Below are 27164 nucleotides of genomic sequence, written 5' to 3'. Positions count from 1 at the left end.
TGAAACTCACATAACATAAAGTTAACCATTTTAAAGTAAATAATTCAGTATCATTTAGTACAGTCACAATGTCATGCAACACTACTTCTACCGAGATCCAAAATATTTTCATCACCCTAAAGTAAAAACCTGTAACCATGAAACAGTTGCTCCTGGTTTCTCCCTTTCCCAGCCCCGCAAACACTGATCTGTTTTCTGTCACTACGGGTTTACTTATTCCGGGTATTTTATATAAATAGAATCACATAACATGTGACCTTCTGTGTCTGGCTTCTCTCATTGAGCTGCATGTCTTTAAGGTGCATCCAAGTCGTGGCATGGTCAGTACTCCATTCCTTTTTATGGCTGGATAATATTCTATTGTGTGGACAGATGACACTTTGTTTACTCATTCATCCCCAACAGACATTGGGTTGTTTCCACCTTTTCGTGACTGTGAACAGTGTTGCTACAAACACCTGTACAAGTATTTACTAGAATATCTATCTTCCATTCTTTGGGCTTTATGCACAGGAACAGCTGCATTCCCCAGGAATTCTGTTGAGCTTTCTGAGGGACCACCAACCCTTCTTCCACAGTGGCTAAGCCATTTTACATTTCCACCAGCAATGGACGAGGGGTCTGATGTCTCGACATCCTCCTTAACACTTGGTATTTTCCACTTTCTCAGACATAGTCATTCTAGTCAGAATGAAGTACTATCTTGTGGTTTTGATTTCCATTTTCCTGCTGACTAATGACGCTCACCATCTTTCCATGTGATGGTCGAACATAGGTATACCTCTTTAGAGAACCAATGTCCTTGTATCCCTCACTTCGGTGACAATAAATATAAATAATTTTAATCTTTACTATTACTTTTTTAAGACCCTTCACAGGTGCCTGCATGGCTCAGTCAGTTAAGCATCTACCTTTGGGTCAGGTCATGATCCCAGGGTCCTGGGATCAAGTCCCCACATCAGGCTCCCTGCTCAACGGGGAAGACTGCTTCTCCCTCTCCCACTCCCCCTGCTTGTATTCCTTCTCTCACTGTGTCAAATAAACAAAATCTTAAAACAAAACAAAACAAAACAAAAAAACGAGTACTGCTTGGGGGCTACCCCTTCGGGTCCCCTCCCTCCTTGGGAGCTTTATCCTTTGCTATTGCTCAACAAACTTTGCTTTGCTGCCCACCACTCTCTGGTCTACCTCTTCATTCTTCAAAGTGGTGTGACCAAGAACCATGGGCACCAATGGAGGAAAAAAAACCCCGAGACATTTTTGGGGGTTCATCCAGGATATCCACCGTTGTTAAGGACAACTAACCAGGAAAAGCCATCTAACTCTAAAAGACGATGGTTCAGATGGAGCCTCTCGTGGAAGCCAAACCAGACACGTGCAGGGGACCCCCTGATAGATGGGGATGAGAGGAACCGTGACTGCTGCCCCACCCAACGTCCCTGACCAGCAGGAAGTGGCTATGGTCGGTCATTGCCCTTCTTTGCGAACCACAGTTAGGGTGACCTCTGCAGAGGGGGGACTGTCAGGGATAATCGGAAGGCAGGCAGGCAGGGACAATGGGCCCCCACCCTAAGAGGAAACCACCCTTGAAAGAACTTTACACAGAGGGGGCGCCTGGGTGGCTCAGTTGGTTGGACGACTGCTTTCAGCTCAGGTCATGATCCTGGAGTCCCAGGATCGAGTCCCGCATCGGGCTCCCAGCTCCATGGGGAGTCTGCTTCTCCCTCTGACCTTCTCCTTGCTCATGCTCTCTCTGTCTCTCTCTCAAATAAATAAATAAAATCTTAAAAAAAAAAAAAAAAGAACTTTACACAGCCCTAGGAGGAGTCCTCTACCCTTTCCCACAGGACCAAAACCTCACTGGATGACAGGGAGGGTCAATCAGATTAAAACAGCCCACCAACAAGCCCCTAAAAACCGGTAGACTTAGAAACTCCCAGGCAACCCTTTCAAGTCCCTCCCTCCTTGGGAGCTTTGTACTATCACTTTGCTTTCACTCAATAAATCACTCAATAAACCTTAAAAAAAAAAAAAGTACTTCTTGGTACATGAATCAGGCATCTTTGACGTAATCACAACTAGGAAATGCACAAATTTACTAAGAGTTTACAAAGCTTCAGGTCTAAAGGCATAGAACAATAGGCTCTGTTTTAATATCCTCGAGAATAAAAATGTCCGATAGCCACACTCTTGTTTTTTATACCAAGAGTGAACTCAATTCAATTGTTCAAACTCAACTGCTATTGCACACCAAGTTACAGTTATAAATACCGTCTTAGGGAATTTTTTTTTTTTCGGTAAAGGTCTGACAAAAAAGGACACAGGTACGGTAGTCAGTCTAAGTGGTGAATGGTATAGTGCTAAAAGAGAGAAGCTCAAGGTGCCTGGGGGTCTCAGTCGTTAAGCATCTACCTTTGGCTCAGTCAAGGTCCCTGGGATGGAGTCCTGCATGGGCCTCCCCGCTAGACAGGAAGCCGGCTTCTCCCTCTCCCACTTCCCTTGCTTGTGTTCCCTCCCTCGATATGTCTTTGTCAAATAAATAAGTAAAATCTTTTCTAAAAAAATAAGAGACAAGCTCTTGGGGCGCCTAGTTGGCTTAGTCCGTGGGAGCGTGCAACTCTTGATCTTGGGGTTATGAGTTTACACACTACATTGGGTGTCAAGATTACTTAAATAAATAAAAATAAATAAATAAACGAGAGAGAGAGAGAGAGAGAGAGAGAGAGAGAAGCTCTTGTCTAAGTCTGCTTGTTCTAGAGATTAGATTTAATCTAGCCTCTCTTTTCTGGGTACCTAAGGTGAGATCATTTTGCGTTAGCCTCTTAGCCGTGGGCTCACTGGTTAAACCACATGTGCATCCTGCTCGGCACCACCTAAATGGAAAGTTGAATAGAGGACTAGAACAGCTGACAGAAAAAAAGATGGTTCTTAAACTTTGAAAAGATGCAGGAAAATTAAAACCACATCTAAACATCACATTTTTAGCCACTGATTAGCCAAATGGTTGGCCACACACCGTCCGGGGGGATGGAGGACCATGGGACTCTAACATCTGCCAGCGAGAGCCCAGGCTGTTTCAGGCCGTTGTGGAGGGTGGTTTGGCGTATCCAAGTTCCTGGTGTCCATTCTCCAAACACATAGGCAAAACAACACATGAGAGTATTAATCTGTGCTATTTTTTAAAAAAGACTTTATTTTTTTATTTGAGAGAGTGAGTGCCAGCGGCGGAGGGGCAGAGGGAGAGAAGCAGACTTCCAACAGCACAGGGAGTCCCACATAAGGCTCGACCCCAGGACCCTGAGATCATGAGCTGCTGAGTCATGAGCCTAAGTCAGACGCTTCACCAACTGAGCCACCCCAGCGCCCCTAATCTGTACCATTTTTAATAAGGAAATATATTGAAAACAATCTAAATGACCACAGTAAGTTTCAGTAGATCCATTATATTTTGGGGGCACCTGGGTGACTCAGTTGGTTGAGCAGCCAACTCTTGGTCTCGGCTGGGGTCATGGTCTCGGGGTCCTGGGATCGAGTCCCGTATCAGGCTCCCTGCTCAGCCCAGCATCTGCTTGAGGATTCTCTCTCCCTCCTGCCCCGTTTTCCTGCCCCTGCAGCTGCCATGCACATGCTTTCTCTTTCTCTCTCTCTTGCAAATTAATAAATAAATCTTTTTTTAAAAAGAGAGAGAGGGGGCGCCTGGGTGGCTCAGTGGGTTAAGCCACTGCCTTCGGCTCAGGTCATGATCTCAGAGTCCTCGGATCGAGTCCCGCATTGGGCTCTCTGCTCGGCAGGGAGCCTGCTTCCTCCTCTCTTTCTCTCTGCCTGCCTCTCTGCCTACTGTGATCTCTCTCTGTCAAATAAATAAATAAAATCTTTAAAAAAAAAATAAAAAAAAAAAAAAAAAAAAAGAGAGAGGGGGGCACCTGGGTGGCTCGGTGGGTTAATCCTCTGCCTTCAGCTCAGGTCATGATCTCAGGGTCCTGGGATCGAGCCCCGCATCAGGCTCTCTGCTCAGTGGGGAGCCTACCACCCCCGCCTGCCTCTCTGCCTACTTGTGATCTCTCTCTGTCAAATAAATAAATAAAACCTTAAAAAAAAAAAAAAAAAAAGAGAGAGAGATTAAAAAAAAAAGAAGAATTGATACTTTTGGGTTAGGCTCAGAGCCAGCTGATACCAGTAGGCTGGCTCAGTCAGTATAACATGTGACTCCTGACCTCGGGATCATGAGTTCAAGCCCTGCTTTGGGTCTAGGGCTTTCTTAAAAAAAAAAAAAAAAAATTAATAATAATAATAATAATAAAGATTAACAGTTACATCAAGAAGAAGGAGGCAGCTAAAGGAAAAGAGAACCCCCAAGACAGTGCAAGTGATACAAAGGAAGGGACCAAAGGTGTGAATGGTAAAGAAAGGGGCTTTTATGTACAAACACATGAGAGCTCCCTGGAAGAATTCACAAGAAACTAGTAAACTTGATTGCCTCCAGGGAAGGGCAGGGGTCACTGGGGGAAGTATGTACCAGAGCACAGCTGCTCATTCAAAAATACACAAAGAATCAAGAAATACGTCATGCTTTCGAGGTCACCACTTTTCCGCAATTTTGCATCTTTAACAGAGACTCCCAGCATGCTGACCGGTCAGCGTTCATTTCCGTGTGTAACTACATGAAGGATGTTATTGAAACGAAACTGTCTGCAAGTAGGGCTAGCAGAGGAGGGGAAGGGCCAGGGAGCTACCTGGGACAGGCTCTTTCCCTCGGGCTGGGGCTGGGGCTGGGGCTGGCGCTGGGGTGGGGGGGGGGGGAGGGGGCGCTAGGACCGAGAAGTAGGAGCTGAGGCTCCAGCAGGCTCTCTTGCTCGAAGGATGAGAAACCATGGGCGGCTGGAAGACAGAGTGCTGGGCTTGTCTAAATTTAGCTGTCACTCTGGGGCGTTCCGGCCTTGTTAGGTCTGCACTCAGGTCTGAGGCTCACCCACTCCAACCGTATTAGGCAATCCAGGTTCCTAAGTGTTCTCCCCACAGCACCCTTGGAGCTGCCTACAGTATCCAGAGGATGGGTTTTTTTGTTTTTGTTTTTGTTTTTAAATTATGGGCATTTAGCATTTTACCCAATTTCCCCTGAACTCAGCCTTTCATCCACATTCGCAAATCCTACATTCCCCCTAGGCTCTGTCTTTTTCTCCTTGGCTTTCTTTATCTTCACTCCCTAGGAGGTTGCCTGATCCCTAAGGATTGGCCCACAGTTCAAAGACTACCAAGTAAATACAGCATGTGATTGTATCCTTCATTGTCCCTTTGAGTGACCCTCGTCTCTGCCACACTGAGAAACCAAGATAAGTGTCATCTTCGGCGTGGCCTACCCTGGCAATCACTGAACAGTCCCCGCTGCACACTCCAGCCATGTGATCTGGGCGGGGTCTATCCCTCAAGCAAACACCACCCGTTTTGAAACAAACAGATCTTTTTTATAGACCCCCACATATTGGTGATACCTGACTGAACACAACTGACATTTCTGCAATCGGCTTTATTAGAGGTTTCAATCTTTTTCAGATAATGAAAGGTAAACTCTAGATCTGCCTGGAGTTCATCAGAAACGCGTTCTTTCTCAGCCAAACGTTTCCAGCTCCTCGTGAGAGCTTTCTTCTCCTCTGACTCAATTAGACAGACAATTCTCCTCTGACCCAGACCGTTCTGGGGCTTCACAGCCACAGAAATCCCGAAAGCGAAGAAAAAAGAAGCCATCAGCTGGCATTCTTCTCCATTAGCTTGTTGAATATTTTTATCTAGAAACGAAGCATCTGACTACGGAAAGTCTTTCTGGAATGGCTTTATTTACCTCCCTTATTTGCTGATCTACCAAAGTGACAAATAAATCATACAACAAGCCATTCAGGTTTCTCGGCCAAAACAGCTCTTGTTGAGCAAAAACAGTCCCTGATATTCTTGCCTATGGTGTCACACCCAAGACACTCAATCCGCATAGAGTGCCTGACAACTCAAGGAATGTGTCCAATGGTTCTATTTATGTGTCACTTTTGGAATTGTGGAACCTTTTACAAACCTCCTATTAACATTATTAGCATTTCTTTGAGCTATAGTGTGGGAACTATACATAAAATCTCCCAATAGAGCTTCTAGCCTTGGAGGTAGCTACTCTACCATAATTGACATGGATGCGTTCCCGACTTAGGACGCATTAGGACTCACTCTAGGACAACTTTCTCAGCGTCCATCGATCCCAGAATTCAGGTTACCTTACAACACTGGAGTTGAATGGACTCAAGGTCGCACAGTCTAGTTTATACCCAATTCATGGATCACTTCTACACCCCTAATGAGGAAAGGGCCCTTCAGTTTCTTCTGGACGTGAGATTCAAGACATGAATGAAGTATTATCAAGACCAGCAGCACATAAAGGTGACTAACAATGGCCAGTGCTCTTACAGCTTATTGTGTCAGACATTTACTGCTCAAAGCTATTCATTAGCTCACTTGACATTCTCATTGAACTTAGAAAGGCGGCGCTACGATTATCCCCATTTTACAGATGAAGGAACTGAGGTTAGATGACATGCCCGAATTACTCAGCTAGTTAGGATCAGGCTACAGACCAAGCAGTCTGGCTCCAGACCAGAACTCTCGAACAACAGGGCACACTGACTGAGTTGTAGAAGTCTCGTGAAAATAAAATAGAGTGATTTTTAAATAAGCACCCATTAGAGACTATCTAGCCCAAGTCGCTCACTCAGAGAGTGAAGACGCACAGTGAATGGGTAGCACAGACAGAACTAGATCCGTATGTTTAGCTTTAGTCTGTCTGGCAGATTTACTGCCTCCAGAACATGGAAAAATTCTCATTTTATTGGATATTTCTCAAACGACACTTCTGAAGTAGATCAGCATGGCTTCCATCTCAAAGAGGAGATGGATTTGGAGGAGGAAAAACTGGCAAAATAATTTTTTTTTTTTTAGATTTAATTTATTTATTTGACAGAGAGAGAGAGATCACAAGCAGGCAGAGAGAGAGGGGGAAGCAGGCTCCCCGCTGAGCAGAGAGCCCGATGCGGGGCTCGATCCCAGGACCCTGGGATCATGACCCGAGCTGAAGGCAGAGGCTTTAACACTGATTCACCCAGGTGCCCAGGCAAAATGATTTCTTACAAAAGGGAATCACAATGAAGCGTCCTCTTCTGCAGGTGGACGGCTTTGACCACAAGATACAAAATGTGATTTTTATCAAGAATGACACAGGGGGCATCGGAGAAAATAAGTATCAAAACTTATCTTTAATGTTCTCCCACTTTTCAACTTCATATTCTGAGGGATTTCTTCAAAAAGAAAGTGATCTTATTTTTCTCTTTAGGGAAGAATAAGAGGGTACATGGTAGTCCTGTTGTTGACTAAATAGAGAGGGGCAGTGTCACTATCATCTACGGTGACATCTACTGCTATTACTATTATCTATGATGACATCCAAGGATATTGTTCTAGCTATTATTGTCAAATAAACCACCCCTGAAACTTAGTGGGAAACAACCATTTTATTATGGGTCAGCAATCTGACAGGGACAACTTGTCTCTGTTCCTCCGTGGCTGGGGCCCCAAGTGAAAAAGCTTGAAAGGTTGTGGGGACTCAATGGCAAAGGGCTGGAATCATCTGGAAGCCTTTCACTCATATGGCCAGCAGCTGATTCTCACTGTTGGCTGAGACCTCAATTGGGCTGTCAGCAGGAACCTCTATAGAGTTGGCTTCTTCATATAATGTGGACTGTCTGGCTTCCTAACAAGGTGGCCCTGGGTTCTAAGAGTAACATCCTGAAAGAACCAAGGCGAAAGTGGACACCATATTTGTGATCTTGCCATGGAAATCACAGGGCGTCCCTTTCGCCATACCCTGTTGGTCAAGGCAGTCCAAAGACCTGCCAAGGTCAAGAGGAGGGGATGTAAGCCTCTCTTCCCTCTGAACAGAAGCAGTCACATTCTAAGAACATGTGGAAGGGCACCTGGGTGGCTCAGTGGGTTAAGCCTCTGCCTTCGGCTCAGGTCATGATCTCAGGGCCCTGGGATTGAGTCCTGCATCGGGGCTCTCTGCTCAACAGGGAGCCTGCTTCCCCCTCTCTCTCTGCCTGCCTCTCTGCCTACTTGTGATTTCTCTCTGTCAAATAAATAAATAAAATCTTAAAAAAAAAAAAGAACATGTGGAATGAGAGGGGCGCCCGGGTGACTCATTCAGTTAAGCATCTGCCTTCGGCTCAGGTCATGCTCATGGGGTCCTGGGGTGGAGCCCCATGTCCGGCTCCCTGCTCAGTGGGAAGTCTGCTTCTCCCTCTCCTTCAGCCCCTCCCCCTCACTCATGCTCTCTCGCAAATGAATAAATTTAAAAAAAAAATTTTTTTAAGAACGTGCGGAATGGGAAATATTGTTGTGGCAATCTATGCAAAGCAGACTCTGACACCATTCGAAGTTTATCTCTCCCCAAAGCCGATTTATTTGATGATCCAGTATTACCAATTTTAAATCATCTCTGAGAAACAGAAAGAGGAAAAATGAAACAGGATCGGGTACAACAGAGATCTCCGTCTACAAGGTGCAAATAGAATAATCCTGAACATTCCCTACTCATCGCCCAATGTCAGAACAAGTGTGCAGGCAACCCTCAAAGGGGTAGAATCTACCCTAGTAGACCATCTCCAAAACCCTATTAAAATGATGCGTGTGTGACATTCATTTCTCTGATCATTACCAAAAACAGAATGCCCAGCACTGGCCATTTGTTTTTATTTTGCTCATTTTTGAAGTGGTGCATTAGTTTTACTTCTAAGCACATCAAAGCTTCAAGATCTGTTTATGGTGCTCTTCTAAGAATTTACAAAACCAATCAACTCTTAATTGCTTGTACTCCTCCCTCTATAAAACAAGTCCTACATAATGATTCTCAGGAAGGTAAATAGTTCAGCAAACAGATCAGCCACTATCTAAAGGCCAATGTATCATGACAGTTTTGCTGCAAGACGGGAGTCCTGAAGTTAAATAAGAGTGCGTGGAGGGAAGCGCCTTTCTGGCTCAGTCAGAAGAGCTCGCGACTCTTGATCTCCGGCCGTGAGTTCAAGCCCCACATTTGGCATAGAGATTACTAAAAAAATAGTAATAATAAAGTTAGTCCTTGGAGGAATATTACTGTAACCAGAGCTCAGAATTTTACCATTTTAATTCTAGTTTTTCTGATCACCTAAACATATATTGGGCAATCCGACCCCAAAAGACCCAAATAGCCTGGACCTGTCCCCGGAGCTGCAAATGCATGTATTAAACTATTGACTTGGCATGAAATATACGTCAATAGCTAACAGGCAACTTGCAAAGACGTACAGCACGATACTCTTGTTCTCCTCCACATCAACCCCAACCTTTCAGTTCCCAGTATCTTACACCCTTATCTTTCTCCATAGCATTTATCATGATCACATATATTATATAAAGGGGTGCCTCCCTGGCTCAGTTGGCAGAGCATTAGGCTTTTTTTTTTTTTTTTAAGATTTTATTTATTTTTTTGACAGACAGAGATCACAAGTAGGCAGAGAGAAAGGCAGAGAGAAGAGGGGTAAGCAGGCTCCCCACAGAGCAGAGAGCCTGATGCGGGGCTCAATCCCAGGATCCTGGGATCATGACCTGAGCCAAAACCAGAGGCTTTAACCCACTGAGCCACCCAGGCGCCCCAAGCATGAAGACTCTTATCTTGGGTTTTGAGTTCAAGCCTCACATCGGGTGTAGAGATTACTTAAAAATAAAATCTTGAAAAAATACAGATACATATAGAAAGATCACACAGAAGGGCAATATTTTTTACATTTTGGTTCACTGCCATTTTCCCTTTGCCCAGAATAATGTCTGGCCTCTGGTAAGTGGTCAATACTATTTGTTGGATGAATTCGTGGTGACTAGGCAGCACCGGAGTAAATCACAACTGGAGAACCACAGAATACAAAGAGAATCTTAGAATGGTTTATGTTGGTCAGTGGCTGGCGGGATAAGGAGCTCCAAAATGTGGCTACATGTTACATTTCTTAAAAAGAACTAAAACGAGCAGAAACCAAGAATGCACGAGAAGGAATCAAAGTGTGAGACAGCGCTCCCTGAGCCGTATCAGAATGACCTAGGAGAGCTTTTCAAATGACAGATGTTCAGACTTGCCAGTTTGGGAAATGCTATAAAGTGAGAAACTGATGAACACCCAGTACCAAATCTGGGTCCTTGAATGTAATCTCAGGGATGCAAGACTGAACAGAGATTTGAATTAAAAAGGTCTAAACATAATCAAATACCCTGCAGACTGTCTAAAGAAAGAAGAAAGAAAAAGGAACCATTTCTATAGCATGTGTGAAACAGACTACTCTATTCTTAATGCAAATCTATCCCTCCAGAAGAGACAGAGGCCTCAGGTTTCCATAACTTGGTGTTACGAGACATGAAATTCATCCAAATTTATTTTGCTTTGATGCTCTCCAAGAAACTTGGTCTAGAATTTAGCTTTCCACATAGAGTAGCCTACAAGGAGAAAACGTGCAGGTCAGCAAATATGAACATCTCGTCCCTTTATGGATACACTTCTCATTATACATTTAAAATGTGCAGGGACGCCTGGGTGGCTCAGTGGGTTAAAGCCTCTGCCTTCGGCTCAGGTCATGATTCCTAGGGCCCTGGGATCAAGCCCCATATCGGGCTCCCTGCTCAGCAGGGAGACTGCTTCCCCCTCTCTCTCTGCCTGCCTCTCTGTCTGCTTGTGATCTCTGTCTGTCTAATAAATAAACAAACAAACAAAAAAAGAAAGAAATATTTAAAATGTGCATTTCAGCTTATCTGTCAGTCTTGGGAATTTGGTGAGCAGGAGTCACCTCCAGGCATATTGAAAATCCCAAATCCGTTAGCTTAATAAAGTCGAAGTAGAGACCCCTGGCCAAACCCAGCCGCGGTAGTGCCACTGGAGCAGGATCAGAAAGAGAACCAGAAAGAAGTGACTGTAGGCTTTGGTTTTGTGCCCAGCTGAGGGACGAACAGACCTGAGGCTGACATACTATTTAACCCACAAGCCAAAGCGGTGAATTAGCCTCACCCTCCCAATCCCCGGGCTCGCCAGCCCAGACGCACCCTGCTAGAAGCATCCAAGGCCCCCTAGCAATTCATTCTAACCTAATTCCACCCATATAAAAATAGTACTAGGGGCTGCTCTGTACTCCAACCCATGCAATGAACCCAATCAGCCTCGAACCTACCAGGGCCTCCAGCAATTAGCTTCTGTCCAACCCCCACCCTGCAGGAAGGAGACCACTTGACCCCCTGCTTTCCTCCCTTCAAGGCCAGCTGTGTGCCCTCAAGGTCAAGCCACAGGGCTCACATAGCTGTCAACCTCAGTCTACCTTTTTAGGCTCCTCTTCATGTGCTCTGTTCACTCCCCAGTCCCATGTACTCTTATAGGTTTGGACATACCATTGTATGACTGTAAAGCTAGAGCCCAGAGTCTAGCTCCTGGCTCAGTGCGGAGCCTGCCTCTCCCTCTTCCTCTCCCCCTGCTCGTGCTCACTCTCTAATAAAAAAACAAAATCTTAAAAAAAAAAAAAAATGAATTAAATCTATCCTGGTGGGGGGGCCTGGGTGGCTCAATGGGTTAAAGCCTCTGCCTTCGGCTCAGGTCATGATCCCAGGGTCCTGGGACGGAGCCCCGCATTGGGAATCTCTGCTCAGCAGGGAAACTGCTTCCCCTCCCCTCTCTCTCTGCCTGCCTCTCTGCCTACTTGTCATCTCTGTCTGTCAAATAAATAAATAAAATCTTTTTAAAAATTAAATACATAAATAATCTATCCTAGGATGAAACTCTCCATGTACACCTTAGTATCTTTTGAAAATTCAACAACGCAAGTAGACAACCTTTTTTTTTTTTAATGGAACATTATTTAATGGTTAAATCCTCATTGTACCAATGAGAAATCTTTTTTTAAAGTGTAATCAACCTACAGCATTATATTAGTTTCAGGTATACATTATAATGATTCCACAATCCCACCCATTACTCAGCGCTCCTCAGGATCCGCACTCTGAATTCCCTTGATCTCTTTCACCCATCTCTCCACTCCCTCCCCTCTGGCAACCATCAGCCTGTTCTCTGTATTTAAGATTCTATTTTATTGTCTCTTTTTTTTTCTTTGTTTGTTTTGTTTCTTAAGTTCCACCTATGAATGAAGCCAAATGGGATCTCTTCCTCTGACTTCTTTCCCTTAGCATTTTACGCTCTAGGAGGTCCATCCCTGTTCTTACAATGGCAAAATCTCATTCTTTTTTATGGCTAAGTCATATGCCACCACCTCTTCTTGATCCCTTCATCTGTGGGTAGATGCTTGGGCTGCTTCCATATCTAGGCTATTGCAAATAATACTGCAATAAACATAGGGGTGCATGTATCTTTTCAAATTCGAGTTTCTGTCTCCGGTGCAGCTGGCTGGCTCAGTCAGTAGAGCAGGTAACTCCCATCTCGGGGTCATGAGTTCAAGCCCATGCTGGGTGTGGAACCTACTTAGAGTTTTGGTTTTCTTTGGGTAAATACCCAATAGTGGAATTACTGAATCATATGGTAATTCAATTTCTAGTTTTCTGAAAAGCCTCCATATGGTTTTCCATGGTGGCTACACCATTTTTCATTCCCATCAACAGGGCACAAGGGCTCCTTTCTCTCTACATCCTCACAACATATGTTTTTTCCTGTCATTTTGGTTTTAGCCATTCTGACAGGTGTAAGGTATTATCTCTGTGTGGTTTTGATTTGCATTTCTCTGATAATGAGTGACTTCGAGTATCTTTTCATGTGTCTGTGAGTCATCTGGATGTCTTCTTTGGAAAAAATGTTCAGGTCTCGGCCCATTTTTAATTGGATTATTTGTGGGGTTTTTTGGGTGCTGGGTTATACAAGTTCTTTATATATTTTGGATATTAATCCCTTATCACATATATCATTTGCAAATATCTTCTCTCATTCAGTAGGTCATCTTTCTGTTTTGTTGATGGTTTCCTTCACCATAGAAATGCTTTTTATTTTGGTAGAGACACATATTGTTTACATGCCTGTACTACCCAAAGCAATCTACAGATTTAATGTGATCCCTATCAAAATACCAACACTTTTCACAGAACTAGAACAAATAATACTAGATAACCTACTTTTAAGGCTAAGTAAATTTAAATCTAAAAATTTGAAGTCACAGTGAAAAACTAAATTTATATGTACAAACACACTCATAAAATCCAAATTTCTTTGCCCAGACAATGCCAGGCATTTCCATATATATCCATCCTAGGACAGATACTTTTAAGCTTCTTAGTTTTCTTTGTTAAGTAGAGGTCAATCTCAAACTAAGCCAATATGTAGAATAATTCATCAGATTGTGGTCTCAAGCAGCAAACATCCAGCTTTTGGACGGGGGGTGGGGGGCATAATGTGACTTCAGAATAACTTTTTTAGAAATTGAGACAGAACTGACATATAGCATTATTAGTTTCAGATGTACAACATAATGATTCTGTTTGTATGTATTGTGAAATGATCACTACAGTCTAGTTAACATACATAATTACAATTTTTTTCTTGTGATCTTACAGAATAACTTTACTTTTTAAAATTTTTTTCAAGATTTATTTATTTATTTGAGAGAGAAAGTGCATGAGTGGGAGGGGCAGAGGGAGAAGAAAGACGAGGAGATGTAGGCTGGATCCCACCACCCACAGATCACAACTAGAGCCAAAACCAACCAAGCGTCAGATGCCCAAAAGACTGTGCCAGCCAAGGGTCCCAACCACAGAATAACTTTTTTTTTTTTTTAAGATTGTATTTATTTATTTGACAGAGAGAGAGATCACAAGTAGGCAGAGAGGCAGCAGAGAGAGAGGAGGAAGCAGGCTCCCTGCTGAGCAGAGAGCCCAATGCGGGGCTCGATCCCAGGACCCTGGGATCATGACCTGCGCCAAAGGCAGCGGCTTAATCCACTGAGCCACCCAGGTGCCTCCACAGAATAACTTTTTTAAAATGTGGTAATAATAGCCAAACAAAGCTACTACCCTTGGAGAGGTAACATTAAAATTGTATCTTAGCAGACCCAAGTATATTGCTAAATATCGCTATGGTCAGCGTTTTGGAATGCATTTATTTTTAAAAAGATTTTTATTTATTTATCTGAGAGAGAGAGGGAGAGTGCAAGTGGGAGGAGAAGCAGAGGGAGAGGGAGAAGCAGACTCCCCACCAAGCAGGGAGCCTGACGCAGGGCTAGAATCCAGGACCCGAGGATCATGACCTGAGCCGAAGGGAGATGCTTAACCGACTGAGTCACCCACGTCCTCGCGGAGTGCATTTCATATTAAAACATTTTTTTTTGGGCGCCTGGGTGGCTCAGTGGGTTAAGCCGCTGCCTTCGGCTCAGGTCATGATCTCAGGGTCCTGGGATCGAGTCCCGCATCGGGCTCTCTGCTCAGCAGGGAGCCTGCTTCCTTCTCTCTCTCTCTCTGCCTGCCTCTCAGTGTACTTGTAATTTCTCTCTGTCAAATAAATAAATAAAATCTTTAAAAAAAAAAAAAACACATTTTTTTTTAAAGAAAAGAGATAAGCATTCATGGTCTCCTAAAATCCAGACTTCCTTTCCAAAGCAACGATTTCCAGGCATTTTCCTACTCTTATTTTATTGTTAACATGTAAAAAGAATTTTAAATCGAAGGACAAAGACTTCACTGTGAAAACCAGAAGGCTAGGACCGTGAATTGCTCGTTTTTCAGGAGTCCTGACTGCAGCAGAATTCTGCAATTGGTTTCCAAGGAACAGAGCTTTTTCCCTCCCCATTATTATACCATTATTACATTGATTCGGATTCACCCGTCACCTCTCACTGTGAAGTGCTCTCAAAGCACTTCACAAACAAGCACTCACCTTTCTGATTTCTCAGGAAGAGGAAGCGAACGCCATCATGCCACTTTACAGGTGGGGAAACCAAGGAAGAGAAGCGTCCCAGCACTAATGCTGGTAAGTGTAAGGTTAGGCAAGGAGCACAGCCCTCGCTGGGCCCTGCTGTGCTTTCTCTCTCATCTGGCAACGCCCACACCATTTCTCCCAAGAACCTGCTGGGTATTTTAATGCATTTCAGGAACCCGCTCTCAGTTTTGGTTGTGCAAACAAAATAATATAAAGGGAATAGATCCCTTTAAAGGTGCCATGTTTTCTTTTGCTGTAGGTAGCAGGGGAAATGTTTTTGTTTTCTTAGTCCCCGAGAACCAAAACTTTGCAGGTCCTGCATGGGACTGCCAGAGCACCCCCAAATGGTCAATTTCTAGAACCTCTTCATTCTTTCCCAATTTAGTAAAATAGAAATGCTTTTTTTCAACAACAACAAAAATACTTTACAGCAAGACATACTTCTGGGACACAACGAAATCAGAAACTTGACCTTACTCTTAATACTTTTACAAGTTAATTTCTTTAAACTAGAAAGGAAGAAAAAAATTAACTTTGGATTTGAAAAAATGAAGGAACCACTAGACACACACGAGACACCTGCTGGAACATATGCTTCATTCATAACAGTTTCCGCTGGGGCTGCAGTGCTCAGCCCAGGGAGTCACTGGTTCTCAAGGCTTCTCGATATGAGTAACGGCAAAGGGTGTACAGAGCCAAACCGGTATCACTAATGGAGAAGTATGAGTGAGCAATGGGTAAAAAAGGGCTTGTAAGCTATGAATACAGAAGATACAGTTTCCCAACTATGCTTGTCTGGTATCACGAAAAAACAAACAAATAAACAAAAAACAAAAAAATAAAACAAATACAACCAACGTAAACCTGTAGCACGAGTGCGAGCATTCGTGGTTTGATAGAGTCTGGTCAGTAGCTTCACCGCTCGGAGTCTCCTTTATTAAATGGAGAAAACTAGGGGTGCCTGGGTGCCTCAATGGGTTGAGCCTCTGCCTTCAGCTCAGCTCATGGTCTCAGGGTCCTGGGATCGAGCCCTGCCTTGGGCTCTCTGCTCCGCGGGGAGCCTGCTTCCCCCCACCCCTGCTTGCCTCTCTGCCTACTTGTGATCTCTGTCTGTCAAATAAATAAATAAAATATTTAATCAATAAATAAATAAATAAATGGAAAAAACTATTAAGCTCACACAGTCCTTGTTAGCTTATAAAAGGATACACTTTAGTCCTCTAATCAAGGTGCACTGGGCACTTAACAACGGGGTTCTCTCCTGTCTTCGCATTTTAAGAGATGGGCAGAAGAATTTTGGTTCTCTGCCTAATTGCTCGGAAAAGTGGGTTAGCCCCGAGTGGCTCGCTCAGTTGAGTCTTCATCTCAGCTCCGGGGTCATGCATGACCTCAGGCTTGGCTCCACACCGGGCATGGAGCCTGCTTAAGGTTCTTTCTCTTGGGACGCCTGGGTGGCTCAGTTGGTTAAGCGGCTGCCTTCGACTCAGGTCATGATCCCAGGGTCCTGGGATCGAGTCCCACATCGGGTTCCTTGCTCGGCGGGGAGCCTCCTTCTCCCTCTGCTTCTGCCTGCCTCTCTGTCTGCCTGTACTCGCTCGCTCTCTCTCCTTCTGTCTCTGACAAATAAATAAAATTAAAAAAAAAAAAAGAGGTTCTTTCTCTCCCTTTCCCTCTGCTCCTCCCCCACCGTCCTCTCTTTCTCTAAAAATAAATTAATAAATAGTAAAAGATACATTAGAAAAGGGAGGCAGCAGGCTAGCATTACGACGTGGTGGAGGAAACCAGAGGCTCTAAATAAACCCGGTGGGGCCAAGAAGAAGAGAAAAGAACAGCAACACACTGATGACTTTCAAGCTGGATGGTGAGGCTGTCAGGCTCACGGTATTACTCAGTGTAAGCATGTTTGAAAACGTCCATAACAGGGCGCCTGGGTGGCTCAGTGGGTTAAAGCCTCTGCCTTTGGCTTGGGTCGTGGTCCCAGGGTCCTGGGATCAGGTCATGATCTCAGGGCTCTGGGATCGAGCCCCACATTGGGCTCTCTGTTCAGCAGAGAGCCTGCTTCCCCACCCCCTCTGCCTGCCTCTCTGCCTCCTTGTGATCTCTGTCAGATAAATAAAATCTTTAAAAAAGAAAAGAAAAATGTCCATAATAAAAAGTTCAAACAACAATCTTTTTGAAGGCATTAACTTAGAAATTTTATTTTTTTATTTATTTAAATGTTTGTTTTATTAAGTCATCTCTATGCCCAACGTGGGGCTTGACTCACAACCCTGAGATCAAGAGTCGCACACTCTACCAACCCAGCCAGCCAAGAGCCCCTGAACTTCAACAATTTTTTTTTTTAAGATTTTGTTTATTTATTTATTTGACAGACAGAGATCACAAGTAGGCAGAGAGGCAGGCAGAGAGAGAGGAGGAAGCAGGCTCTCTGCCGAGCAGAGAGCCCGATGTGGGGCTCAATCCCAGGACTCTGGGATCATGACCTGAGCCAAAGGCAGAGGCTTTAACCCACTGAGCCACCCAGGCGTCCCGAACCTCAACAGTTTTTAAATGCTGAGGAAGAGGGCTCTTACAGCCCAGAGATGTGGAATTAAATCTCTATTTCCCCCTCTGTGAACTTGGGCAAGTTACTTTGCCCTTCTGAGCTTCAACTTCCTCTCTTATAAAGGGGACATTCATGGTGTGGCTGTGGCCAGTGCAGAGATGTCCCGCTTCCAGAAAGTTCTCCCTTCCAGAAAGAATTCGCAGCCTGACTGCAAGGAATATAGTTAGCAGACTATAGAATCGGCCTTATCTTGGGAGCCAAGGTCATGGTCTTCTTATGGCAACCACCAATCAAAGACCGAGCAAGATGGCAGCCAAGGTCACACTGCTCTTGGCGCAGCCCTTGGCCAATGAACATGTGAGGCACTACAACAGCCTGGCCATTTCTGTCAAATGTGAGATTCCTTGAATGGGCAATCTTTGCCTGGAGCTGGCAGAGACTTTGTCAGTCTGCGTCCTGGTCCCAGGGCTCCCTCTCCCAATCACACTTCCTCCCTCCTCTCTTCACCAGTGTGTGTTACTTCCCATCAAAACCCTGCACACCTAACCCTTCTCAGCATCTTCTTCCCAGATGCTGAGATGATGGGGCTTAGCTCACTGGGTTCTTGGGAAGAATAAATGAGGTGACGGATGGAAAACACTTTGTATGGTGCACGGGACTTGATAAGCTCTCAGTCATCAGCGATGGGATAACAACTTTTCAACAGTGTGTAAGGTGACAGGGCACAGTGCAAGCGAAAAGATCACAAGAACTATAGATTTTATGCAATTGATGAGCTACTTCTACTTTCCTAATCCATAAAGAGGGTAGAGAAGCACAAAGGGAGGCTGTACCTGCTGAACTTTATACACTAAATGACCGACGTTAGTCTAAGAGCTAATTCTTCGTAAAACCTTCATTCTATTTACTAGAATGGCAGGTTCTAAATGTCAAAAAATGCACAACACAGCTATTGTGATATTATAGCTTAAATGTGAGCAGGTATTGTAACTTTTACAATATGAAACTGGAAGTTTCCTATTTTTGTTGTTGGGGGTGGGTGGTGGTTTGAATCTATTTAAACTGAAGTTGTTTAAACTTTCCGTATATTTAGCACAGAATTTACGAATGGGATGAGATTTATGAGTTAAAAGTTGGTCCAATTGGAGGACTGTGACTAATCAATATTAAAAACTTGTATACTTGGGGCGCCCAGGTGGCTCAATGGGTTAAAGCCTCTGCCTTCAGCTCAGGTCATGATCCCAGGCATCGGGCTCTCTGCTCAGCACGGAGCCTGCTTTTCAGCCTACCTCTCTGCCTACTTGTGATCACTCTCTCCCTCTCTCTCTCTCTCTGTCAAATAAATAAATAAATAAATAAAACAAAAACAAATAAACAAAAAAACTTGTATACTCTCCAAAAAAAAAAAAACCCACCAACTTTTATACTCTCAAAATTCTGTAACATAATATACATAATTTGGCCTTTTGTGATTTTAACATTCTTTTAAAGATTTAATTCTTAAGTAATCTCTATACCCAATGTGGGGCTCAAACTCATGATCCCGAGATCAAGAGTCACACACTCTACTGACTGGGCCAGCTAGATAACCCCAGATTTTAACATTTTTTTAAACGAGACACATTAGTAGCCTGAAACTAGTATGAGTATACGTTACTAAAAAAGGAAACAAATATTTCATTATAAACACTGATTCTAGAAGATTTCACACCCACATTCTAAAATCTAATTAGATTAATTTCCTAGGACATTCATGTATTCTTGGTAGCTTGCAATTTTTAAGTGTCAAAATAAAGCCTTGTTTTTCAATGTGGGCGGTGTTGATGAAACAAGTATGAGTAATACTTGCAGGAAACACAATATTAGCTTTAGCTAGGAAGTGGGTGATCCTTGAATAGTCCTCCAGAGAGCATTTTCCGTGTTGCACAGATGTAAAGCACAAGTTATATTATAAGGTAAGCACAGACATGTACAAAACTCCGTCAGAGTGCCTGAAGTACAGTGTTACTGACCAAAAATGCTATTTACACAAATTTTCAGGTTTATGTCTAGATAAAGTAAAGTCAACAAGCTGATGAGGGAACCGAGACTGCCAGAGCTCCCATTTTTGCTTTCTATCTACTAACCAGAAAAGGTGGTGCCAAGCCCATGTAATGACAAGGCAGGGATGACAGAATTAAAGTCCATTTAGCCTATCTTCTAAGGCCGTTCTGCTCCACTCACCACAGATCTGGCAGTTACGAACATCTCCCTCTCTCCCCTGTTGGTCTGGCTATGTTTTATCCCAAGTGGAAATCTCTGAATGCTTAAGAACAAAGGCAAAGAGCTAGGAGTCGTTGCGAATTCTGCCCTACATTTCGCATCCTGCATTAAGAAGAGGTACTCATTCTCCTAAACTGGGAACTATTAAGTCAATTACTCCAAGATTAAGAAAGAATCAGTAATGCCTGGTTTACAATTTTAACTCAGTGTAAAGTGTTCTATCAAACACACTCATACTCAGCCGGCATCAGCACCATGAACCCCAGAGGAGGTAAGTCTTCAAGCCTTACTTTAAAAGTGAAAAAGCGGGGTGCCTGGGTGGCTCAGTGGGTTACAGCCTCTGCCTTCGGCTCAGGTCATGATCCCAGGGTCCTGGCATCAAGCCCCACATCAAGCCCCTAATCGGGCTCTCTGCTCAGCAGGAAGCCTGCTTCCTCCTCTCTCTGCCTGGCTCTCTGCCTATTTGCAATCTCTCTGTCAAATAAATAAATAAAATCTTTAAAAAAAGAAAAATAAAAATAAATAAAAATAGAAGTGAAAAAGTTACCTGACTGTGCGTATTTGCAGGCAGGAGGGATATGGGAAATCTCTATACCATCCACCCAATTTTGCTGTGAAACTAAAATGGCTCTAAAAAATAAAGTCTATTTAATATATATATTAATATATATTTAATATATTTAATAGAAGTACTATTTTTTTTTTAAAAATGCCTAAAGTTATCAAAAATGTTTACAACTGCAAAAGGGCAAAAAGGTGTTAAAATTACCCTCCCACTTTAAAAAAAGCAAATGTTAGGGACGCCTGGGTGGCTCAGTTGGTTAAGCAGCTGCCTTCGGCTCAGGTCATGATCCCAGCGTCCTGGGATCGAGTCCCACATCGGGCTCCTTGTTCCGCAGGGAGCCTGCTTCTCCCTCTGACTCTGCCTTCCACTCTGTCTGCCTGTGCTCACTCTCGCTCGCTCTCTCTCTGACAAATAAATAAATAAAATCTTAAAAAAAAAAAAAAAAAAAGCAAATGTTAAAAGGGGAAAAAAGATCCATTCGTTTATTCAATAAATATTTACTGAATTCCTACTATGAGTCAGGCGTTGTTCTCAGTACAGTTGGTAGATAACTCTTTTCACGGCTGCCTCTACAAGTGCACCCCACCATCAGTATCGCCACATTCAACATACTGTGAAATGTACATTGCATGCCTGGCATTGCCTTAGAAACTCAGGTTAAAAAATCTCGCTGCTTGCTTTCTTGCTTTTGAGATTTGGGGTGACTCCGTTTCTTATTAGCACCAAAGTAAAGCCATGAAGATAGCAGAGAGGACACTGGGAGACCACAAAACTGGGTTCTGTCATTTAGTCATTTGTTAGGGGCAAAGATTAGAATAATTATGAGGAAAGCTAAAATTTCCAGTGGGTTTATTTATACTTTGCATTAATGAGCAAGTGAATAAAAAGCTGAAGTGATACTTCAGTAACTTGTCACTTCCCTTTACGAAGCAAGTAAGTAACAAAAAACATTCAAATGTGAGAAATTTTTGCTTGGCCATTTCTCCAACGATCAGTCACAACTTCAACAAGCCAGTGCAATCAATTTACACTATTAACATGACTTTTTGTTTTTTTTTTAAGATTTTATTTATTTATTTGTCAGAGAGAGAGAGCACAAGAAGGGGGAACGGCAGGCAGAGCAGACAGAGGGAGAAGCAAACTCCTCGTTGAACAAGGAGCCCGATGTGATACTCGATCCCAGAACCCTGAGACCAGGACCTGGGCCGAAGGCAGATGCTTAACCAACTGAGCCACCAGGTGTCCCTAACATTACCTTTTGTAACAAAGGCTTGAGTAAATGCAGTTTGGTTAATCTCAGAAACATAAATCTCTCTCCTGACTGATTTTGCAGACTAGAGTTAAAACCTACTTTATAGTCTTCCACCAAATAAGTAGATATCCTTCAATGTATATGACATGAGTTGACCAGTATCTTGCATACAGTAATTGTTCAATTAAAAAATTAAGAATTGATTAAAAGGGAATAATATGCATTGGGGTGGGGGGCCCTGTGTGGTTCAGCCAGTAGAGCATGCAACGTGATCTTGGGTTGTGAATTTGAGCCCCGTGTGTGACGTGGAGTTAACTTAAAAATTAAAAAAAAATAAAATAAAAAATAAAAAACCACAAAAAATAAAAATTTAAGAGTTGTACAGAAACTACTTAATTACATCCTAATCACTTTAAAACAGCCATTTGTGGGATGCCTGGGTGGCTCAGTTGGTTGGACGACTGCCTTCACCTCAGGTCATGATCCCGGAGTCACGGGATCGAGTCCCGCATCGGGCTCCCAGCTCCACGGGGAGTCTGCTTCTCCCTCTGACCTTCTCCTTGCTCATGCTCTCTCTCACTGTCTCTCTCTCAAATAAATAAATAAAATCTTAAAAAAAAAAAAAAAACAGCCATTTGTTATGAACTTCTGATACAAAAATAGAAAGCCACCATTTAAATACAAGCTAATCCAATAAAGTTATTATAAATTATGGGTTTGAGTTCATTTTTATAGTGGTATGATAACTTCCTGACATTTCATGATTTGTCAGTTTCCTGGAATATGAAAGTGTAACCCTACAGAGAGGTGTTTAAAAAAAGAGAGAGAGAGAGAGAAAGGATTTTGTTTGTTTGTTTGTTTGTTTGTTTTAAAGATTTCTTTTATTTATTACAGAGAGATAGTGAGAGAAGGAACACAAGTATGGGAGAGCTGGAGAGGGAGAAGCAAGCCCCCCAACGACTGGGGAGCCCGACATGGGGTTCAATCCCAGGATGCCAGGATCATGACCCGAGCCTAAGGCAGACACCCAACAACTGGGCCACCCAGGCGCCCCAGAAAGAAAAGCTGTACTTCACCTAAAGGAGGACGTGCATTGAAAGCAGGCTTCGCAAGCGTAATGTGCCCATTAGAAACCCATGGGTCTTAAAAGCCTGTGCTGATCTTGACTAAAGCCCTAAAAAAATGTGTAAAACCTGGTGTTACTTGCGAAGGTCCATGAAGCCACCTGTTACAAATAACTCAGGCCCATCCAAACCATAGCGCGGCCTCCCCCCACCTAGAAACATAGTTCTACCAACTTGGGCTCTGCACCCTATCGTTATCTCATTACCCACGTGCATGAGTCCAAGCCACCATTCAGGGAAAATCCTCAATGACTGCTCTCCGCTGGGCCGTCTGGCGCTGCCCAACAGGACACTTCACCCAGTCTCTTACCACCGAAGCACTGGAAGCTTCTTTTTCAGAATCCTTCATTATGCCAATTTTTAAAAAACCTCAAATACTGATAAAATAAAGCAGCAGAAAAGAGACATTTTGTTGCCCTTAAACCTCTTAGCATTTCACTCTATAACTCGAATACTGCACTTCTTTTACCAGTGCAAATAATGTGTTTATTCCTTTCCCCTTATAAAACTATAAACCACTCAAGCCCAAAAGCTCCTACTCTAGTGAAATGCTTTTTCACACACCCCCTCCTTAGAAATCTTTTCCACTCACTTTTATTGTAGAACATTCCAAGCATACACAGTAGAAAGCACCCCATCATGAGCCCTTCTACGCCCATCACCCAGCTTCAACAAGCACCAACTCCTCACCACGCCTGTTTGCCAACATCCCTACCCCCATTTATTTTGAACCAAATCAAGACTTCGTATCATATATCACAGATATTTCAGTTCCTATTTATTTTCAACAACACTGTCCTTGCTTCCCCACCCCCACCCCTGCGGCCCCCTAAAAGAAGTACACAGAACAATGCAGGTGATTAGAGCTGTTCTACTCTTTTCTTCCCACAGCTACCTTCTCTTTCCCCATCACCTTTTACGCCACTCGCTAACATCCCTGGGATGTCCACGTTGTACTCAGCCCCTTTAACCCTGCCTATTGCACTTAAAAAATACTGTATTTTTTCCTCCATGGCCCTTTCTCTCGTTTGAACAAGCGAAGAGAGAGTGGGCCAGGATTTCTCTTATCTGGATAAAATTTACTTCTGATTTGCTAAATCAGATAAGCTAAAAAGAGCCAAAGGGAGTGGAAAAGGAATGGAAGAGGAAAGAAACACTGCCCTTTAATGATAGACTTTGCCTAAGATGTACAAATACTGAAAAACATCAGTTATTTTCTTTTAAAAATGAGTATTTGTAAACATCAGCTGAAATCTTGAGTCCTTTTAGACAAGAAGGTGTTTATAGAATAAATCTCTAATTTAAGGGAGCTTTTGCCTTCAGGATTTTGGGGTCAATGACAGTAGCTGTTTCTGAGCCTAAGAAACGGTTATGTAAAAACAATTAAAGCCAAAAAAAAAAAAAAAAAAAATTAAGGGAGGATGCGCTCTGTTTCTATAGCTGCTCTAACCTTGTTTTATTTTGACATGAGATTTCTTGGCCTCAGCTCAGACAGCAACCACCACCCCACACTTTCTCCTCCACACCCTTTACAAATGGAATTCCGAAAGGAGGCACTTTTTGAGTTCATCATGGGAAATGGCTCATCTTGAGAACATTTCAGAGCAATGACTGAGATTTCATCCACTCCTCGCCCGGACGCCGCACTGCCCATCTCTTTCCCAGTGATTTCCCCGGGAATCCAGGGAAAGGCAGAGAAACAAGCTCCAGCCACAGCCTCTCCTCCCCGGGGAGGCCTGTGCACTGCCTCGGCATCCCCTGGTCGCCCGGCTCCGGGGAGAGAGCTTCCAGCAAGAGGTTCCAGACACGGCGCGCCTTGTTTACCCACCCGCAGTCCCAGGTTAAGGATCTCAGAGGGCTCCCCTCGCCGCCAACCTTCCCCATTTTAAACTGTTTCCTCTGAGCAGTTAAAAGAATTATTTCTCCCGCGAAGCCTCCTCCTGAACAGGGTCACACAAGCTCTCCCCCTAACTCGGATTACTCTCCCCTCCAGGCCAAACGCCGCAGTCCCCGCCGCAAATCCAGGATCTGAGCTGCTCGTCTAGAACTACAAGTGCGCCCCGCGCCGCCACAGGTCAAAAGTCCTCGCTTCTAGAGGGAAGACACCACTTCTCGCCCCTGCACCCCAAAACCCAAGACCTGAGACCCGGCCGGGCCGAGGACGCCCCGCCCCCGAGAGGAGCACCTCCGCCGGGGGGAACAGCCCTAGGCAGTCGCGGCTGGGGCGCCCGAACAAATAACGCAGCCGGGAAAATCCGAGGGCCTCCACGCCCCCCTCGGAGCTGGTCAGCCGCGCGACGGTTACTCGCCCCGAGGGATTAAGGTTGCTCTTTCCACACACCACACTGGCCTCGGGGCGCCGTGGAGAGGGAGGCCGGCCCGCGCCCTCTGCCCCGGCCGCCCGGGGGACCCAGATCTGCGCCCCCTCCTCGGGCCGCGGGGGGACTCAGATCTGCACCTCCAGCCGAGCCCGCCGGAGTGGGGGGGACCCGGACGCCAACCCAAGTACCGGGGTTGGGGGGGCACAGGTCCGTGCCCCCTTGCCCGGGCCGCCGGGGACTCAGATCCGCGCCCCCAGATCAGGCCGCCGAGAAGCCCCAGGTCTGCGCCCCCTCCTCCGGCCGCCGGGGGGACCCGGATCCGTGCCCCCTCCTCCGGCGGCCAAGTACTGAGACCAGCTCCCCTCGCCTCGGAAGGGCGAATCTGGCTTGCACCTCCTACTTGGGCCGAGGCCGACGAGGGGCACCCAGCCCCCCCCGTCTCCTCCGCAGGCCTCGGGGACCCCGACCAGCGCGCCATCGCCTCCACCGAGGCAGCCCGGCCCGCGCGCCCTCTGACCAGGCGCGCCAGGCACCTTCCCCCCAGCCCGGCGGGCCCGGCCCCTCACTTACCCAGAGCTCGGTGCCCCAGCTCATGGTGCAGGGGGCGGGAAGGGGCGCGCCGCGCGGCAGGCGCGGCTCTCGGGTCCCCCTCCCCGGCGGTCCCCTCGCCCCTTGAGATCCCCGCGATCGAGGAAAGCCCGGCACGCGCGCGGCCGCTGCCTCCTCTGGCTCGCCGCTCCTCGCCGTGGGTCTCCTCAGCCGCTCCTCCTCCCCGTCGCTCCTCAGCAAAATGGCCCGAGGAAGCAGCCGCCGCGGCCGCCGCAGCGCCCGCCAGCCCGCCCCACACCCGGAGAGCGAGGGGAGGGGGAAGCGAGGGAGGGGCGGTGGGAGGGGGCGGGGCCGCGCCGGGGGCGGGGCCGGCCTGACAGCTCGCGCACGCGCGCGCCCCGCCCCCTCCCCCGGCCCACCCTCCTCCTGGGCGCCCTCCAGCCTGTCCGCACGGCCCGGGGGTCCAGAAGGACGCAGGGAGGGAGGCGGGAGGGCGTCCGGGACCGGGAACCGGGAGAATTGTCCCCGCCGACTTTATCATTAGCGACCACGCTCTCTGCTCTTAGAACCACCCCTCGCCTTTGAACGAAGCCGGCCCCTGTTATTACCGGTGCTCTACCGAGGCCTGAGGTTGCTCCCCTGCGCCAAGCACCAATTTGGACTTAAGGACAATACTTTCCCTTGGCACCCATTCGAGCCCATCAGAGTTCGCTCGGGATGCTCTTTCCCCAGCGCCCAGCAGCCGCGGAGGCACAAGGTGACCTGCAGACTTTCGCTTTGGGAGTGGGGCCTGGTTTGGTGATGCCGTGGAGGATGCAGATACCGAGGGACGTCGAGGCCAAGAGCGACCAAGCCGCTCTGAGTGGCTGGGGAAGGAACGCGGGGCTTACAAGCAGTGATTTTCGATCTCTGAAACCAGTGGTTCCCAACTTGTTCAGCCAAGAAACGCTCAGACGTGAAATCACCTTGCCGCTTAGTGGGAAAAACGCTGGGTCCACAGTTAACGTGTTGGGTTCCAATCCAGCCTCCCGCATGTACTACGTGGGTGGCCTCAGACAATGACTCCACCTCTCTCGAGAAGCTCAGAGCACCCCCATCTGCCACATGGAGGTGATAACTGTCCATCTTACCCTGTGCTGGTGAGGATCAGGAGATGAACACCTGTTACCCGGAACTTGGTTGGGAAACAGCAGACTTCTTTTTTTCTTTTCAAGATTTTATTTTTAAGTAATCTCCACACCCATAGTGGGGCCCGAACTTACAGCCGAGATCAAAAGTTGCAAGCTCCCACAATTGAGCCAGCCAAGCTCCTCCTGACTTGATTTTTAGGTAGATACTCTCCTTTTCTTTCTCTGTGTTCCAAAGGTCTACACAAATATTCCCAAGAAGCTATGTTAAATCATTGGGTCCTTTCTCCTGCACTTTTCTCTCTTATTTAATACTGCAGGCTTTTCTAGGTAACTTTGAACTAAAATGGGCCCCACTTTAGAAATACTGCACAATGATATATCTCTCCAATACCCACCCACCCCCAACCAGCAGCCT

At 45.5% G+C, this 27164-nt stretch overlaps 1 protein-coding gene across 15 annotated transcripts in view; it reads right to left on the bottom strand.

Moving 5' to 3' along the window:
- FNBP1 (formin binding protein 1) overlaps positions 1-25933 on the bottom strand; it is a 144016-nt gene extending 118083 nt beyond the window's left edge. For 5 of the 15 annotated variants that reach the window (XM_032307768.1, XM_032307771.1, XM_032307774.1 and 2 more), the window contains exon 1: positions 25641-25784. In XM_032307768.1, coding sequence (XP_032163659.1) covers positions 25641-25664 — 24 coding nt within the window. In that variant the 5' untranslated portion in view covers positions 25665-25784. Of the gene's footprint in view, positions 1-25640 lie in introns of all 15 variants that reach the window. The other 10 variants (XM_032307775.1, XM_032307778.1, XM_032307779.1 and 7 more) reach the window with 4 other exon arrangements.
- Positions 25934-27164: the final 1231 nt, after the last annotated feature.

The sequence above is a fragment of the Mustela erminea genome, chromosome 12 (genome assembly GCF_009829155.1).
Source record: "Mustela erminea isolate mMusErm1 chromosome 12, mMusErm1.Pri, whole genome shotgun sequence".
Taxonomy (NCBI): Eukaryota; Metazoa; Chordata; class Mammalia; order Carnivora; family Mustelidae; genus Mustela; species Mustela erminea.
This window is presented reverse-complemented; position numbering and strand designations above follow the sequence as displayed.